Source organism: Priapulus caudatus, unplaced genomic scaffold, assembly GCF_000485595.1.
Source record: "Priapulus caudatus unplaced genomic scaffold, Priapulus_caudatus-5.0.1 Scaffold1354, whole genome shotgun sequence".
Classification (NCBI taxonomy): Eukaryota; Metazoa; Priapulida; class Priapulimorpha; order Priapulimorphida; family Priapulidae; genus Priapulus; species Priapulus caudatus.
In genome coordinates this window covers 70,075-88,345 of record NW_014578415.1, presented here as the reverse complement: position 1 = coordinate 88,345, position 18,271 = coordinate 70,075, and the positions used below count along the sequence as shown (strand labels likewise).

Below are 18,271 nucleotides of genomic sequence, written 5' to 3'. Positions count from 1 at the left end.
GTCTGCCCCGTCGCTGTCCGATGCTTGTGCTGCTGCCTGCGGATTGAGGGCATGAGAACGAGGATTGAGGTGAGCGAGCGAGTGAGGTGCCCTGTAGGCGGGCTTCTCCCAGCTTCCCCGTCGGCTTTGTCGATGCTGCTTGACCTGCTGCTGCGGGATGAGGATGAGGTATGAGGAGCGAGTGAGGTGCCTGTAGGCGGGCTCTCTCCCCAGCCTCCCCCGTCGATTGCGATGCTGCTTGCTTGCTGCGGCATTGAGACACGGAGGGATGAGGATGGAGGATGCAGCATGAGGTGAGGAGGAGGATGCAGGGATGAGATGAGCGAGAGGGATGAGATGAGGATGAGGAGCTGAGTGAGCGCTGCCTGGTAGCGCGGGCTTATCTTTTCCCCAAGGGGGGCCTCCCGTCCTGGTCGAATGCTGCTGCTGCTGCGGATGAGGATGAGGATGGTGATAAGGATGGGCCAAGAGGATGGGGAGGATGAGGATGAGGAGGATAAAAGATGAGGAGGATGAGGCTGAGGATGGGAGGATCGTAGGATGGTGCATGAGGATTCAAGATGCAGGCGGCGTTATGCGGGATGGAGGGGGAGGAGGGGGTTGGGGAGGAAGCGGAACGAGGGTGGGATGGTGAAGGCGGGGGAGGACTGAGATTGGGGAATGAGCGTATACATGTACACATGAATACGTGTTTTACGTGTGTTATTTCATACATGTACACATGAATACGTGTGTTGTCTTTCGGTCGGCAGAATATATACAAGTTTTATAGCATACATCGAATACACCAATGGAATATATAGAAGTTTTATAGCACACATATCGAATACACCGATGGAATATATATATTAGTAGTATTATAGTACACTTGTGTTATTTCATACATACGTATACGTGTGTTACGCGTGTTGTTATCTTTCGTGTCGGCAGGTGAAACTGGAGATCGTTAACTCTGGAGGGAGTCTGATGCCGGCAGCATGTGATGGGCAGGCGATGGAGAGCAGGCTTCTCACTGAGAAGGTAAGAGAGAGAGAGAGCGTGCGCGCGGGGAGAGCCGATAGAACCCGTTCTAAACGTCGCTGTTTGTGCTTAATTAAGATTAATTAAGTCGTTAATCTTAATTATTTATGCTAACAATAGTGTTAGTGTTATGTTAATATTGATGTAGTAGTGTTTGATTTCTTGATTATTTTAATTTTGTTTTGTTTATGTGTTACTTATGTCCTCTTCATTCTTTTATATATTAATTACATGTATTTGATTTATTTTCTATATTAGTTCATTATTTAATATATTGATATTAGCATAATAGTATCATCATATAGTTAATTAGATTATTAGATCATTGCAATTTAAGAATTTGTTTGATTTTTTTAAATTATTGATACAAATTAGTAATTCGTAATTAGTTTATCCGTCGTTAATTCTGTCAATCCTCGTTAAATGTTGTTAACGACCCTAACGACCTGTTCCCCGTCGTTCGTTCCTAGACCCTGGAGGTGAAGGTCTTCCGCGAGAATCTATCCGAGATCGACCCCAAGGAGCGGGCGCGTCTCGAAGCGCGGGATCGCGCGAGACACGCCGCTGTCGCGAAACTCGACCCCGCGGACGCCGAGGCGGAGGGTCGGTGGGTCGGGGTCGACCCGCGGCACCGCCTCGCTGTCGACGCGCGTGAGCGCGCGATCCTGTCTATCGAGGCGGCGAGGCGGCGCGTCTCGCTCGACCCCCCGTCCGCCGGCTTCTGGACGGCGATCGACCCCCCGGGAGGATCGGTCTCGCCGCGTCTCGAGCCGGGCGAGCGTCCCCCTCGAGGCGGCGAGGCGGCGGCGAGACGGCGCGGTCTCGAGCCCGGGGAGCGGGCGACGAGATGGGAGCCGGAGCCTGGGGAGCGGGCGACGAGGTGGGAGCTGGAGCCCGGGGAGCGGCGCGCGGGGGACGGCGGCGCCGGTCTAGATGCGGCGGCGGTGGCGGGAGGAGGTGCGAGGGAGGAGGCTGAGGTCGCAGGAGGAGATGGAGGAGGAGGAGGAGGAGGAGGAGGAAGGCTGGAGCAGCCGGGAGAGAGGAGCAAGGCAGCGTCTCTCAGATCAAGTCCCCGGCTGAGCCAGAAGCAACTAGGTACGTGCGCGTACGTGTGTGCGTGCGCATGCGTGCATGTGTGTGTGTGTGTGTATGTATATACACACACACATATATATATATTAATTTGGATCTAACTGAGATTAACTTTATTAGCATGTGAACTATAGAGATCCGATGAAATTATTCAGTCATCTTGTATCGGTAGTCCCACGGTGAAGCAGCCGTCCCCTTTCCCGCGCGGATTCCTGTTCCCGTCGTTCAGCGACGTCTCGATATTAACGCACGTACGTCGTCTCCCTTGCAGATCGGTACGGAGGCAGCGGCGACGATGCGAGATGCAGCAGGAGGAAGGCAGGAAGCCCCGCCAGATCAGAAGCCGGCTTCTCCTCATCCTCCGCCGCCGCAGCCTCCCGCTCGCCCCGCGCGCCCCGCTCGCCGCGCCCCGGCAGTGCCCCCCCGCAAGGAACCTCGCCGAAGATGCGGCGGCACCAGCAGGGGGCGCCGGCGGAGCGGGGCGCGTCACCGCTGCCGCGCTGCGCGGTCAAGGTGAGGTTTCCGAGCGAGCGAGCGAGCGAGCGGATGGACGGATGTGGAGTCTCGGTCTAGCATATCTCGAATGAAGCGCAACTTGCCTTTCCTCGTTAGAATTAATTAGAAGAAGTTTTACGCGAATTACTTCGTTTAACGCGGTTGCGCTCACACCGTTCATTCTCGCCACCAGGTGGAGAAGATCGGCCTGCCGGCGAAGGAAGAACCGACGGACTCGGAGGCGCCCCCTGGCGGCGCGGCGGCGGCGGCACCGGTCCGACGCAGCCCTCGCAAGCCGCGCTCTACGCTCGACCGCGGCAAGTACGCAAACTGCGAGATCGGACTGAAGCGGCCGTTCGTTGTCGTGCGTCCTGCGCCACCCGTCGCCGCCGCCGCTGCCGTCGCCGTCGCGTCCCAGCAGGGGGCGCTCTCGTGCGAGATCTGGCTGCGCGTGTTCGCGTGGCTCCCCCACGGCGACCTCACTCGCTGCGCGCGCGTCTGCCGCGCGTGGAGCCGCTGGTGCGCCGACGGCGCCCTCTGGCGGCACGTCGATCTCCGCGACCGCTGGCTCGACCGGCGCCACCTGGCGGGCGTCGTGCGGCGGCAGCCGGCCGCGCTCGGCCTCAGCTGGACGAACGTCGGGCGTCGCCAGCTCGCGTGGATGACGGCGCGGCTGCCGCAGCTGCGCGCGCTCTCGCTGAACGGCTGCAGCTGGGCGGCGGTCAGCGCGCTCTGCTCGTACACGTGTCCGCCGCTCGACTCGCTCGAGCTGCAGTGGTGCGAGGGCGTGACGGACGCGCGCGCGCTCGAGCTCGTCGCGCGGCCCGCCGACTCGCGGCCCGGGTTCCCCGAGACGCACACGCGCCTCCGAGGCGTCGCCACGCTGCGTCTCACGGGCTGCGACGTCGGCTCGGCCGGAGTCGCGGCGCTCGCGGCGGAGATGCCTCGCCTCCGGCGCCTCGACGTCTCGTACTGCGCGCGCGTCGACGCCGAGTCGCTGTGTCGACTCGCCGAGACGCCGGCGAGGCGCTCGCTCGAGACGCTCGAGCTGGCGTCGTGCACGCGCGTCTCGAATCGCGCGTTCGAGTTCCTGAGACGCTTTGAGGCGCTGAGGCGGGTCGACCTGCGAGACTGCCCCCTGGTGACGACGCGCGCGTGCCAGCGTTTCGCGGCGACGTGCGGACTCGCGCTCGTGCTTACCGACGACAAACTCATAGTTCATGAGGAGCAGCTGCAGCAGCAGCAGCAGCAGCAGCAGCAGCAGCAGCAGCAGCAGCAGCAGCAGCAGCAGCAGCAGCAACACAGTAGCAGCAGCAGCAGCAGCAGCAGCAACAGTAGCAGCAGCAGCAGCAGCAGCAGCAGCAGAAGAGCAGCAGTAGGAGCAGCAGCAGCAGCAGCAGCAGCAGGTGTGAGACCTTCCCTGTACAGGTGATAATGAGCGCTCACCTGGAAAAGTTGGTGAGATGGGAGTGAGTGTTCACCTGTACAGGTGTTAACGAGTGTTTACCTGTACGGGTGTTAACGAGCGTTTACCTGTACTTGTGTTAACGAGCGTTTACCTGTACGGGTATTAACAAGCATTTACCTGTACGGGTGTTAACAAGCATTTACCTGTACGGGTGTTAATGAGTGTTTACCTGTACGGGTGTTAACGAGTGTTTACCTGTACGAGTGTTAACGAGTGTACCTGTACGGGTGTTAACGAGTGTTTACCTGTACATGTATTAATGAATGCGTACCTGTATAGATAATAATGAGTGCTTACCTGTAAACTACTAATGAATCCTTACCTGTGTCCAGGTAGGCTGTAGTGCTGAGCCTAACTTATACAGGTAGTACTGAATGATATCTAGCAGGTGTACAGTGTTAGTTTTGTACAGGTTAGACTGAAGACCTGCGTAGAATTGAGAAAGGTTTCGAGTTGTCGTAAATCGTGTCGTTTTAGAATAGTCTTTCCGACGCACAACGCCATCTAGTGACAGCTTGGCAGAGCAAAGAGACCGGCGTTTCGTTCCGTGCAATTTCGTTTAGATGGTCTCTCGGTCGGTTTCGCGTTATTATGACATGAATAAGCAAGGACTACCGCATGCTACTGTAAATTTCGAAGACAATCTTCGTCGATGTTGCAAGCTTCAGCCTAGCGAGGGGGGATTGTACAGTGGCAGTGTAATTTAGTAGCGAGTAGTTTGCGGGTGAGGTAAGTAGGTCGCGTGGGTAGAGTTCTCGATCGACATAGGTCGTCGTCAAGAGAGAGAAATGCGTCAGTTCGGAGTCTTGTGTGTCGCGGCGTTTGTGTGGAAGGCAGCGAGTTATCTTGTGTAGTTAGTAGGGGTGGAAATTGGCGTGGAGGTAAAGTCAGAGAAAGAGAGGGGAGAGAGAGAGAGAGAGGGGGGAGAGAGATGGAGAGAAATACAGATCGGGAGGGGGAGAGAGAGCGAGAGAGAGAAAGAGAGAGTGAGTGAGCGAGAGAGGACGAGAGAGAGCGAGAGTGAGAGAGAGAGAGCACGCGAGTAAGAAAGAGAGTGAGAGAGGAAGAGAGAGAGGAAGGCGCATGAACCTGTGCAATAGTGTGTCCGGCTTCGGCACGTGTAAATATTGTGGGAGAGCGTCGCGTTTGTTCGTGTCGGTAATTTTCTAGAGCGTAGTTCTATTTAATTTACATACCGTGGTTACCTCAGATACTTGCAGCGCGTATGTATATATATATATATATATGTACATATATATATGCCGATATATCATATATACACATAGTACAGATATAATCATGAATATTATTGCTATTTATATATATATATATATACACACATATGTATCTATCTATATAATATACTATATACACGGTACGATGTTTAGTATGCGTGGCATTAGTTTAGCCGTGTCGTGTGATAATTGTGTTCAACATTGTTTCGTCTTGATTGGCCAGCCGACCCGCCTTCGTGCCTCGCAGTTTAAACGTCTCCGTACTAACTTTTATCGTATTGTAGTTTACGACTCGTTAGCGACGGGCGGGGGAGGGTGGGTGGTCTCAGGGGGAGGGTGGGTGTGTCTCGGGGGGGGGGGGGGGGGTTCAACACAAACACCGATTCTCGATGAAACACGCGACAATTTCACCTGTGATTGGATCTCCCAATTGTCGTGGTAGCTCTGCCGTCGCTTTTCGCGACGCGCGCTCGCGGCGCCACCTGGCGGGCGTGCGTGCGCGCATCGCTCGCACCCTCTTCCGCCTTTAATTTACGTATTTATCCTCGCAAATTTCGCATTTTTCGGGGGATGTCGTGTCGTCGTCACGACCGCGTCGTCTGCTCTTGTACGCCCGCGCCACTCGCACGCGATTGGTCGCGCATTGCGACAATGGCGGCGGTGCGCGCAATCGCATGCCGTTCCGTTGAGTTTTTTCTTGTTAGGGTTCGATACGTTTATATATACGGATAATAAACACAGACCGTTTTGTATTTTAAAAAAAGCGACGCCTCTCGATTTTATTTTCCTATGTACATCGATATCGCCCTCCGTGTCTTAGACTGGAGAGAGATTACGCTACGAACACCTATCTCTACCTCACTGCGACAAACATTTACATCAGAGATCTCTATTATCCACTCCTGATTACATTAACCAGAATCGCACGTGCACATTTACATGTGATACATCAGGAGTGTATCAAAGGAGTAAGGCACGCTAAAACCGGCAAAATTCAACATTTTAGCGCTTAGTCTACCTATGATTTATTGTGTTTACCTCGATAAACTTGAGCTCAAGTCTTGCCTTAATCATTAAACTTTATCCGTGTCTAATCGTTCGTCTCACAAAAATGACAAATCGGGAGATATCGGTCCAACGTACAATGAGGTTTAGAAAGTTATATCGTGAAATCAACAACCGTGAACCGAAACATAAGGGCAATGCTTTGAAAGCCCTCTATCGCTTAGCAATGCAAACATAGCAAAAACTAGCGAGGTTTGCTAGGGATTTCGGAAAGTTAAACACGACTGGTGTTATTGATACTATTTACATTAGAAATAAAAAATTTCACATGTTTTAGTATTTTTATCCATTTTATGTTCTTAACACATATTGTTCATAACATGTAATTACTGTCATTCGACATGGCCTATAATAACAACAAGGCGTGTTTAACTTTCCGAAATCCTAGCAAACCTCTCTAGTTCTTTGCTATGTTGCATTGCTAAGCGATAGAGGGCTTTCAAAAGCATTGCCCTTATGTTTCGGTTCACAGGTTGTTGATTTCACGATATAACTTCTTAAACCACATTGTACGTTTGGACCGATATCCCCGATTTGTCATTTTTGTGAGACCAACGATTAGACACGGATAAAGTTTAATGATTAAGGCAAGACTTGAGCTCAAGTTTTATCGAGGTAAACACAATAAATCATAGGTAGACTAAGGCTACTAAATGTTGAATTTGCCGGTTTTAGCGTGCCTTACTCCTTTTGATACACTCCTGATACAATCACCACATCGGTGTTTAACATGTGTTACAAAAAAACTCATTTTAGAATGTGACGTAAGACAGTCGTCACCATTCGCGAATACTTCCGACGTAACTTCGCATGACTAACCGGCAAGTAGGCGACGTTTTGTCTCTCTCTTTTACGTGATTATGTGATACCATATCATCATAAATTAGTCAACAAAAATTTCAGAGATATTTTTTCGTAGACCAGACCTCCAAACTAGACTGTGACTTATTATATAATATATAATATATATATATGACCTTATGCTCAATCCTCTACTCTCGTTGACAGAAACATCGAAAAGTTACATCATTTGGTTACATCGAGTTTCACAAATGCAATGTTTAAAGATCCATTCTACGAGAAAAAGTTCATGTCAAGACGAATTTTGTTTCCGTAGACGGGCCACAGAGTAAAGCGTTAGCCACCTCACCCAACGTATTAGCCAGCGAGCCGTGCAGCCGTGAATTGCACGGTCAGTTTTGAAACTGCACGGCCACAAATTAAATGTGTAGCACGGCCTAAAATATTGATCTAAAGACGCACGTACAAAAAAATTGCACTCCCAAATATTTTTTCTGCGCTCCCACAATACTCATCCCTGGCTAATACCCTGCATGTAATCCTGCACACTAGAACGAATTTACCGGCTCTCTGCATTTAAGCCGCGCTACGACCACGACACCCACCGAACAGCCGCGTGACCGATCGACGCAAAACGACACCCAGCGCCCCCTTCAGGTCGCTGCCATGGAAACGGTTGCCGAATCTCCCCCCAGGGGGCGCCCGCACAGCGAATCCAGCGACGGGTTTCTCGCGGCGGGGTCGATCGTCAGGTGGCGCCCCGCAGTGCCAAGCTTTAGCGTCGCCGCCGCGTTCCGGATTCCGAAAATCCCCGCCAGGGCGTCGCGGGCCGCCATCTCTTCGGCGGTGATCTCCGTCTCTCCCGGCGCTGAACGAGCGAGAGAAACAATGCGCGGCGTTACGAAGGCAAACAGAGCGAAGTGAGAAACATATTGTTAAAGCCCCTCACTGAACAATGCAGTAATAAAAAATGTGACACAATGAACATACATGTAATCAACGTATTAGCCAGGGAGCCGTGCAGCCGTGATTTGCACGGTCAGTTTTGAAACTGCACGGCCAAAACTGTGTAGCACGGCCTAAAATATTGATCTAAAGCCGTGTACATTTGTAAAATTGCACTCCCAAATATTTTTTCTGCACTCCCACAATACTCATTCCTGGCTAATACCCTGCATGTAATGCTTATACTTCTATCTAATTATACTTATATACTTACTATTATACGTAGTATTATACTTATATAAGGTAATACTTATAATTAACAATTGAGACTAAACATGCAAGCATTAGTGTTTGCGTATTATAAAATGAAACAAATAAATCTATGAGTTTCCCCACTCGTTAACTTGTTAAAACTAATATCAGTGTTGTGGATCTTAACGCCTACTTGAAATCTGACTGCTAACACCGAAACGAAATACGAGGATGACCTGAATCGGATGGATCCTCGGAATCGTTATCCTAACGCGCGAGTCTGTGAGTGTGAGCGTGAGTGTGAGTGTGAGTGTGAGCGTGAGTGTGAGCCTGTGAGTGTAAGTGTGAGTCTGTGAGTGTGAGCGGGAGTCTGTGAGTCTGTGAGAGTGACCGCGAGTCTGTGAGTGTGAGTGCGAGTCTGTGAGTGTGAGTGCGAGTCTGTGAGTGTGAGCGCGAGTCTGTGAGTGTGAGTGTGTGAGTGTGAGTGCGAGTCTGTGAGTGTCAGTGCGAGTCTGTGAGAGTGAGTGCGAGTCTGTGAGTGTGAGCGGGAGTCTGTGAGCGTGAGCGCAAGTCTGTGAGTCTGTGAGTGTGAGTGCGAGTCTGTGAGCGTGAGTGCGAGTCTGTGAGTGTGAGTGTGAGTGTGAGTCTGTGAGCGTGAGTGCGAGTCTGTGAGTGTGAGTGCGAGTCTGTGAGTGTGAGTGTGAGTGCGAGTCTGTGAGTGTGAGTGCGAGTCTGTGAGTGTGAGCGCGAGTCTGTGAGTGTGAGCGCGAGTCTGTGAGTGTGAGTGCGAGTCTGTGAGTGTGAGCGCGAGTTTGTGAGAGTGAGTGCGAGTCTGTGAGCGTGAGCGTGAGTCTGTGAGAGTGAGTGTGAGTCTGTGAGCGTGAGTGCGAGTCTGTGAGTGTGAGCGCGAGTCTGTGAGTGTGAGTGTGAGTGTGTGAGTGAGTGTGAGTGTGAGTCTGTGAGTGTGAGTGCGAGTCTGTGAGTGTGAGTGCGAGTCTGTGAGTGAGTGTGAGTGCGAGTCTGTGAGTGTGAGTGCGAGTCTGTGAGTGTGAATGCGAGTCTATAAGTGAGTGCGTGTAACAGCATTGTGCCTACCTTGGCCTATCAGCTGCTTGTTGCTATAGATGCCCACGACGTAGCAGGCGACGACCGTTGATGAACCAGTCGATCGCAGTATCCTAGAGAAACAATCAGGAAGTTAATTAATTAAATGAATTTTAATTATTTTAATTTATTTTAATTATTTAAATTATTAATTGACAGTCCTTAATTACTACGTGGTCGTCACGCGTGGCATCACACCAGCCGGTATCGTTATCGGTGTCCTTCATTTAAAGTTCGTTAAACATTGATATCGACTGATGCTGCTGTTGCTACTACTATTGTTATTTTCAGGCTTAGTTCTTAATTCGCTGTCAGAAAGGTATTCCACGACAACCAGTCGCAGCCACAACACAAACAACTTAACGCATCGCAGACGAATTTTTTTGCGGCGAAATTTCGACGACGCATCTGCCCGCTGTCGTCATCGGCAACACGAGGATGCACCTTGGCTCGGGCAGCACCATTCCTCTCTGCTGTAGGATCATCGTGAGAACTCCCATCGGGTTGACCAGCGTCCACATCTCACTGACGTCCTGATTGACCAGCTGCGTGAGGACAAAGTCCTGAACGAACAGCTGCGCCCGCTCCTCCCCCTGAAACCATCGGTTTTGGAGTCTTAATTAATTATAATTCATTATAGATAGATAATAAATTTTAGATAGATAAGTTAGATATTTGATAAAATTGTCATTACTTATTTATTATTACTATTTCATTTTTAGTCGATTAATTAATTTACGACTCATTCCTAATTAATTAAAAATGATTAAATTATCATTATTAAATTACCACAAGCTTAAAAATTATCAATTATCATAGAAAAAACTTATTACATTAGTGAATTATTAATTAATTAGATAGTGTCGTGGGATGCTGCGGTCACACCTGGTCGTTCGCTAGTGCTCCAACTACAGCCCTGAACGTCTGTCCGACGGTGTGTGTTCTCACGGGAAAATCCTGCAATGAACAACGAAGGAACACACCGGAGTCAGACCCGCACGAACACAATCTTCTTAAAACACTCTGAAACACTCGTACTTCTTTCTTTCTTAACCTCTTTAAACACTCTTCTTTAAATACCGAACGTACGTAGAATTATCGGGCCGCAAAACGGCGATGAGAGTGAAGTACTGAGTAATGAAGAGTAGATGAGTTGGTAATTATGTGGGTGGGTGCATGGTGAGTGAGTGACTGCAAGTGAGTGAGTGAGTAGGTGAGTGAGTCAGCGAGCATGTGAGTAAATGAGTATGATAGTGACCACGTTTCGCTAACGAATTGCGGAAGCGAGCCAATGGCGTTTTGTTTTCACAGTACGTATCGCATACGAGCGACATTCGAAAACAGTTAGGAAGCTGTGATCTTACCTCAGATAGTATGAGGTCTTTCATTCCCAAATTGCTACCGATGTATTCCAGCATGTTGTCCGATGTGAGGTAATCATGGATGGCACTGTAGCATTAAAATTCACAAATACACACGCACGCACGCACGCACGCACACACGCACACACGCACACACACACACACACGCGTCATAATGATGAGCAAGGACATGATATTAAATTATTCCACCGAGTAGTAAGTACCCGGCCGTGCCCCTCAGTAGTCAATATAAACTAATATATGTGTCAATATAATGTTTCACTGTTATACCTAAAGCATGTCTCTAATAAATTCTGTCCACTGTTCTGGCCAAAATAGTAAATTCTGTTCACTCTTCTGGTTGTAAAAGGACAAATCCTGTCCACTGTTCTCGCCAAAATAACAAATTCTGTTCACTGTTCTGGTCATCGAAAATAATCCTCAACCGGAATGCAAATCCAATAAAGAGATACGACGATGTATTTACAGGCTTGCATGCACGCCACTACAGTGGGTATAGGTTTCGCGTGGAAATTCACAGGTGCTAGTAGTGTACTCACCATATTCCTTCCTCGGGAAGATTCGGGAGCTGGTGTCGCAGGTAAGCCTTCGTGTAGGTGCTAACGATCGCTGTGCCTGCACAGCGAGACAAGGAAATCACGGGTTAGGTGTGCGTGCGGCTGCGCAGGGTATTAGGCCTAAGATAAAATATATAATTTTTTTATATTTTTATTGCTTGTTTCCCCTTTACCGACCGACTCGCCAAAACGCCTCTACTCGCCTTTAAAACAAAACAAAAATTATTTTGTTTCGCAAAAACATATACACAAAATAGAATATACAATAATACAATATACATACACATCTTGTCAAAACTAAATAAAAAAGATTTTTCTCCTACCTACCTACTCGGTACCCTGAGAGGCGAGTAGGTAAAGAGGAAACTAACAATTTTTTAAGGGTGGCCTTAGCGTGCGCTGGAAGAAGTAGCCGACTCCATATAGAGAGACTCGTGCCCCTACGAAGCGTTATTCTAGTTTGGGAATGCTTTCTTTCCTGGCTCTATGTGCAAATACTTTGTGTCCCTGCGGAGTGCTATCGTACTCTGGGAGGGGTAGCTGTCTGTGTGTAGAGAGACGTACGTCCCTGCACAGTGTTATCACACTCTAGCAGAAATATCCGACAAAATACACGGACCTGCATCCACGCAGAGTATTATCACACATTGGCCTATATATGTGTGTGTATACTCCCTGCAGAGTATTATTGTGCCATGCAGTGTTTGCCACTGAGCAGAAAAAGCTGTAGGCCTGCAGGGCCTATAGCTCCTAAAAGCTGCAGGCCCGCCAGCAAAGCTGTAGGCCCGCCAATTTTGGAGCAAATTACAGTAATAAAACAGCATATCATGTTCTTCCTTGTGTTTAATAGCCATTATCATTGTCCATAATCATAATCCCTCTGTTTTTCCTTCCTCTCGTCGGATGACAGTTTAAATGCTTCTTTGCCGGGGGCTCACAATTAAGGAAACGCCACATCGTTGTTATATGTAGCTCCTTGGTAACTACGACTCTCAACTTTGACAGCAGAGAGACAGACTGGTAGTCTGGTACACATCGGTAGCAACGTAGTAGCGTCTCATAACATTGCGAGTGGAGCCGTGATACGTACACCAGTCTAACCATGTGTCGATCTTACAGTCCTGTCGATTGGTCGAAACCTGAGACACTTGCTCAGACCAGACCCACGGTCACCCACCAATGAGAAACGATTTCATGTTACTCGCAGCTAATTCCGCACTCGACTGACAACTTGTCCTTTAGTTTACTACACTGTGGTGTGCAGCTTGGAACAGGGTTCCAGGCTATCGCTCTTTCATTTACAATCAGGCTGCGCGAATATGCAGTGGGCAAACGCATTCTTTACATGTATGTCACGGTTTATCACGGATTAGTTTTCAAATAAATACCCCTGGAAGTTAATATGCATGAACAGATTTCTACAGATAACAGTCTCTCAGTGTTTCGAATTTTCGGTGATCAAATAGCTGTTGGATCAGCGGGCCTGTTTTATCAAGAAGCTGTAGGCCCGGCATCGAAACTGTCGGCGGCGGGCCGACGGGCCGACATGAATTTCGAACACTGGTGCCATGGCAGGAATATCTGTCTACGTACAGAAACTTCCTACAACATCCCCGCTGGATATAATCATACTCCGATAGTAATGTCTGATTCTATACACAGAGATGTGCATTCCTGTGGAATACGAACCTACATTCCGCCACTCTCCTGACCTACTACGGCAGTACAGCACCTTACTCACTTACTCACTTACTTACTTTACTTTACTTTACTTACTTACTTACTCACTTACTTACTTACTCACTTACTTACTTTACTTTACTTACTTACTTACTTACTTACTCACTTACTTACTTTACTTTACTTACTTACTTACTTACTCACTTACTTACTTTACTTTACTTACTTACTTACTTACTCACTTACTTTACTTTACTTACTTAATTACTTACTTACTTTACTACAACTTGGTTTTTTACTTTAGTACAACTGTACACTCACCCCGCTCGATCAACGCCCCATTGTGATCTACGTCCAACTTGCCTCCCTCCTCCTCCTCCCTTGCAATGCCGAGGCGTCTCCTCTCCTCCTCCTCGCGCGCCACGTAGCTCTCATGCGTGAATGCGCGATCTAGCGTGCGCGCGCCTAACAACTCCCCGAGACGTTCGCCGAACGCGTACAGTTCACCGTCGCGGTTCCTGCGAACATCGGAACGTGTCGGTCAACGTCGGAACATGTCGCTGAACATTGGAACATGTTGCTGAGCAGCAAACGTCGGAACATGTCACTGAACCCCAGAACATCTAGCCGATTAGCGAACGTTGGAACACGTCATTGAACGACAGATGAATATGACGATTGAAACATGTCGGAAACGAAATTGTAAAGAAAATCTAGAACAACATGTGACTATATATGCAATAACAGTTCTGCCAACCTACTACTGCTGAGAGGGTCTATGTCCCCCAGGGTACTGCCGGAACGTACCCTGGGTACGGTCCGGTATACCAGAACGTACCCTGGTACTATCTAATATGCCGAACCGTACCTCGTCTACTCCACTTAACAAGAAGTCTACGGAGTCGCTACGCCCTATCTCCCTAACCGAACCATAAAACCCTAATCTAATAGTGACCAGGGTATCGTTCCGGTACCAGGGCACTTGGACCTGTTCAATAATAAAATGGAATGGTTAATAAATACAACTTGTCAGTAAAGCCTACTACTTACAGTACCAGCAATAGTTCTTAAGTTTCGATTTGACGCTAATAACTTCACTTTCAACCCGTTAAAGTACACCCGATGCAACACAAGTAGCCCGCACGCCATTGGTGCATGCACAGATACACAGTAGATAGCAGAAGGTAAAGCTAAAGCCTTTTTCACAGAAATTCCAGAACGCTCCACTTTTGTCGCAGCACTAGCAGGAGAAATACACGTCCAACGCCATGAATATGCCATCTGTGTGTAGCTTGAAATGTCACTTGTTTCGAAATATACGTCTTGCAACACATGGTACCACAGACTTTACCCAGAATTATATGATAATAATCCGCTCAAATTTGCCGAAATCTGCGCATGAAGCCGATTTGTACATCGGCGCAAGTTACAATGAGCAATGGCGGCGCATTTGCACTCTGCGGAGGGTAGGTTGCATTCGCACTGCCCCAACTCTCAAAACGAGTCCTCGACGCCAACGACTCCAACCGTGACGGATCACAGCGGGCAACTATCAGTCGATTGAGTCAAATGATATAATAGAGCACGTTAGGATTCCGGCATGTTGTCCGCGCGTTTACAGATCGGCTTCAATGGGAAATCTGCGGCACAATTCGAGCAGGCATTTATGCATATAATTCTGGTAAACGTCTGTGGTGACCAATGTTGCAAAAAAAGACCGCTATGATTGCGCAACAAGGTGGACCCATTCAGATCTACACACAATGGCAATATCAATGGCGTTTGCGACGTGTCATTTCTCCTCTAGTGCTGCGACAAAACAGTGGAGCGCGTTCTGGATTTTCTGTGAAGGCTTTCTTACCTTCTCGCTATCTACTGTGTATCTGTGCATGACACAATGGCGCGTGGCGGCCATGTTTGCCAATCGGTGTATTTTAACGTGGTGGGGGTTTTGAAGTGAAGTTATTTAGGTCAAATCAAACATAAGACTATTGCTGGTAACGTAAGAGTAGGCTACTGACAAGTTGTATTTATTAACCATCATTTTATTATTGAAACGGTCCAAGTGCCTGTGGTTCCGGTATACCGGACCGTACCCAGGGTACGTTCCGGCAGTACCCTGGGGGACATAGACCCTATGAGCCCTACTATTAGACTTCCTCGAACGCCACCGCTGTGTTAACATATACTGCGAGCTTACCAGTTGGTCTGTGCCGATCGTGGTTTTTCTGCTTCAGGTCCCGCCATCTTTCTCAACTTGTACAGCTGCTGAAACGTCGGCCGTTGCCATCGGTGAAAGAATCGCGCCGATTCTAAGAAGAAAAAACAACGAAGGCGGTACGCGACAACGACTATTATAACGTCACCGTGTAAATTGCAGCTTATCGTATTCTTGCTGTGACATTGCTCTACGAGAATACTCCTGCATCGTGCATGGATGATGATCATGATGATGCCCCATATATATGTGACTTTGACACAGGAGTCAGGACAAGTTGAAGTTGTGGAAGTTGTAGGCCTAGTGTTCACTAATAATAGCTTGCTATGATTGCATGCTATAAAAATATATTCGTATTAATTCTTGAATGAAGTGGATGAGGTGGGAATCAATATAGCGGTCACAGTGGCTTAGCTGCGTCAAAATATACCTATTCTAGATGATAGTCTACACAGAGTGAGAGCTTTCCTGCAGGCTGCCATCTTTTATACTGTCACTAAGCTTTTATTCGCAACACGAATGTTTCGACGCGCGTAAATCGGTATTAAATAAGAATAAGGAAGATAATTGTTACATTCTAACAAGTCTATTATATTAAGTATTTTTCTAGTTATATAAATTTTTAATTTAATTTTTTTAATCATATAAATTAGATAGTAAAGAATGGAAGTAAAAAATATACCAGCTCAAACGAGAGGGCGCTGCCATCAGTCGGCGAGAGGTCGAAAGTCGGTGCACATTAACTCATAGAACATTTGTTTTTGACACTTACCTGTTGTCACTGACATGGTGTAGGCCAGTAAAGGTTACACAAGTATCGCTGTGTGCAAAGTTCGACTTCCTATCGCAAATGCAACTAACTTCAATTTTGCTGAAACTTCGTGGCGGAGTCGCCCCGGGACGAATATGGGGAGGGTAGGCCTATCGTATCTATTACTGTATTATAATACTAATAGTGTATTACTATTAGTTATTTAGTTAGTTAGTGTATTTACTAATACTAATTACTATTATTAGAATATACTATTAGTATTACTATTAGTATTATTTGTATTATGAAATTCTAATAATAGTATTAGTAATAGTAATTCTGTTACGTAACCGTAACGTGACAATACATGTAGCAGTCACGAGGCATGTCACATGCGGCATGTTCATGGTGCCGTGTGTACACTATAGTAACAACAGTACATTATAATGACATGTAAAACCGCCTGCCGCCTGTTTGCAATGCAAGGACCTCGTTTTCTTGTTTCAGGAAACATCGAAAGTTCAGACCTATTACGGAAGGGATGCGGAATAGAGCTGTAAAGAGACTTCTAGACGAAATCGAGAATATGAAGATATTAACGCTAGCACCCCACATTAGCGAGGTACGTATCTAGAATTATCCTCCGAACTTGTATAAATCGTGGTGTGTGCATGAGAGAATGATGGGTGGTACTGATGTGACCGCCACGCCTATCATCCGTCTGACGCGACGTTTAGTTTGAATAAGAATTAGTTTTAATCGAAACAATGTACTCGTCTCTCTTGCGCACAGGATGAAGAGCAAGTCATTTTAAGGAATAAGCGTCGGGAGTCTATAGTAGAAGCCAAGCACACGCAGAAGAGAAAGATGCCGGAACACAAGCGTCTAGAGGACCACCTTGCCGGATTCTCTGCGAATCGAGCTTGGGAGTAGCTGCCGTAGGTCGGCAGTGGCGGCTGCCGTAGGTCGGCAGTGGCGAAACCCGCAATGATGTTCAACTCAGCGCCTATAGCATTTATCTTGTCATAGCCAGTGTCGAAATGTTTATAATAAACTTTGATGATGTATTCACGATGGACATATTGGATGATGATGTCATGTGTCTGAGATGGCAGAGGCTGTGGATTAGGGTTAGTTTAAGGGTCAGATTTCATGTTAGCAATATCTGGTATATACATCATTATAGAACGCGGTCGAATAAGCGTAGCGCGGTGTGGCGTGAAACAATCAAGTAATTCAACAACGGTCACATATGCAGTTTATGATTTTATTTCCTACATGGAACACAACCAACAACCAAACCAAACTCATTCCAACAATGGAAAGCAACGTAAACGTAAACAAAACAAAAGTTCGTTTTAGAAACAGATCCCCGCGCAAGGGGAAAAAACAATTCAACAACTAACGATCGATTAAAAGTGCACGCACTGCGGTGTGTTGTGGCCAACGAAAACGTCGTAGCAGGAGTGCATTATCACGTAGTTGTCGCAGCACGTGTGTCCGTCGCAAGCGACTACTATCTGTCCGCAAGTCCTCTCCTCTATCAGCTCGGCGTCGCTGAAACAGGAAAAACATTGGAGTGCGACAATTGACCCATCCATCTGGGTCCCGTGTCAGAAACGCGTGTACGGGCACTGGCAGTATCTGTATGTGTGCGAGTATCTGTATCTCTGTGCATGTATGATCTGTATGTGTGTGTATGTATGATCGTGCATGTATGATCTGCATGCGCGTGCATGTATGATCTGCATGCGCGTGCATGTATGATCTGCATGCGCGTGTGTCTGTATCTATGTGCATGCGCGTGTGTCTGTATCTATGTGCATGCGCGTGTGTCTGTATCTATGTGCATGCGCGTGTGTCTGTATCTATGTGCATGCGCGTGTGTCTGTATCTATGTGCATGCGCTGTGTCTGTATCTATGTGCATGTGCGTGTGTCTGTATCTATGTGCGTGTGTGTGCATGCGCGTGTGTCTGTATCTATGTGCATGCGCGTGTGTCTGTATCTATGTGCATGCGCGTGTGTCTGTATCTATGTGCATGCGCGTGTGTCTGTATCTATGTGCATGCGCCTGTGTCTGTATCTATGTGCATGCGCCTGTGTCTGTATCTATGTGCATGCGCCTGTGTCTGTATCTATGTGCATGCGCCTGTGTCTGTATCTAGGTGCGTGCGCCTGTGTCTGTATCTATGTGCATGCGCCTG

The 18,271-nt window shown here is 47.9% G+C and overlaps 3 protein-coding genes across 3 annotated transcripts in view; 1 reads left to right on the top strand and 2 right to left on the bottom strand.

Annotated features, from left to right (window-relative positions):
• Positions 1-7,636: 7,636 nt before the first annotated feature.
• LOC106816341 (39S ribosomal protein L44, mitochondrial-like) lies at positions 7,637-15,816 on the bottom strand. The gene is made up of 9 exons (XM_014820919.1): positions 15,745-15,816; positions 15,297-15,408; positions 13,418-13,614; positions 11,399-11,474; positions 10,842-10,926; positions 10,363-10,434; positions 9,922-10,070; positions 9,469-9,551; positions 7,637-8,044 (listed from the first exon to the last, which is right to left on the bottom strand). The coding sequence occupies exons 1-9, from the start codon at positions 15,794-15,796 to the stop codon at positions 7,830-7,832; spliced, it is 1,041 nt and encodes a 346-aa protein (XP_014676405.1). The 5' UTR covers positions 15,797-15,816; the 3' UTR covers positions 7,637-7,829.
• Positions 15,817-16,012: 196 nt separating this feature from the next.
• Positions 16,013-17,143, top strand: LOC106816344 (ribosomal protein 63, mitochondrial-like). The gene is made up of 3 exons (XM_014820922.1): positions 16,013-16,229; positions 16,573-16,687; positions 16,858-17,143. Exons 1-3 carry the CDS (start codon positions 16,165-16,167, stop codon positions 16,996-16,998), a joined length of 321 nt encoding a protein of 106 aa, XP_014676408.1. The 5' UTR covers positions 16,013-16,164; the 3' UTR covers positions 16,999-17,143.
• Positions 17,144-17,318: 175 nt separating this feature from the next.
• The window catches only part of LOC106816343 (zinc metalloproteinase nas-36-like), a 12,137-nt gene continuing 11,184 nt past the window's right edge, over positions 17,319-18,271 (bottom strand). Inside the window, exon 14 of the mRNA XM_014820921.1 lies at positions 17,319-17,622. Within this exon, the coding sequence (XP_014676407.1) occupies positions 17,478-17,622 (145 nt within the window). The 3' untranslated portion in view covers positions 17,319-17,477. The remainder of the gene's footprint in view (positions 17,623-18,271) is intronic.

Excerpts from the sequence above, each read along its gene's own strand:
- LOC106816344 (XM_014820922.1), top strand. The coding sequence starts at position 16,165 with ATGCAACTAACTTCAATTTTGCTGAAACTTCGTGGCGGAGTCGCCCCG. Across the intron at positions 16,230-16,572 it reads CCGGGACGAATATGGGGAGG|GAAACATCGAAAGTTCAGAC; the intron begins GTAGGCCTATCG and ends TTCTTGTTTCAG. Across the intron at positions 16,688-16,857 it reads TAGCACCCCACATTAGCGAG|GATGAAGAGCAAGTCATTTT; the intron begins GTACGTATCTAG and ends TCTTGCGCACAG.
- LOC106816341 (XM_014820919.1), bottom strand. The coding sequence starts at position 15,796 with ATGGCAGCCTGCAGGAAAGCTCTCACTCTGTGTAGACTATCATCTAGA. Across the intron at positions 15,409-15,744 it reads TAGACTATCATCTAGAATAG|AATCGGCGCGATTCTTTCAC; the intron begins GTATATTTTGAC and ends TTTTCTTCTTAG. Across the intron at positions 13,615-15,296 it reads CGATCGGCACAGACCAACTG|GAACCGCGACGGTGAACTGT; the intron begins GTAAGCTCGCAG and ends CGATGTTCGCAG.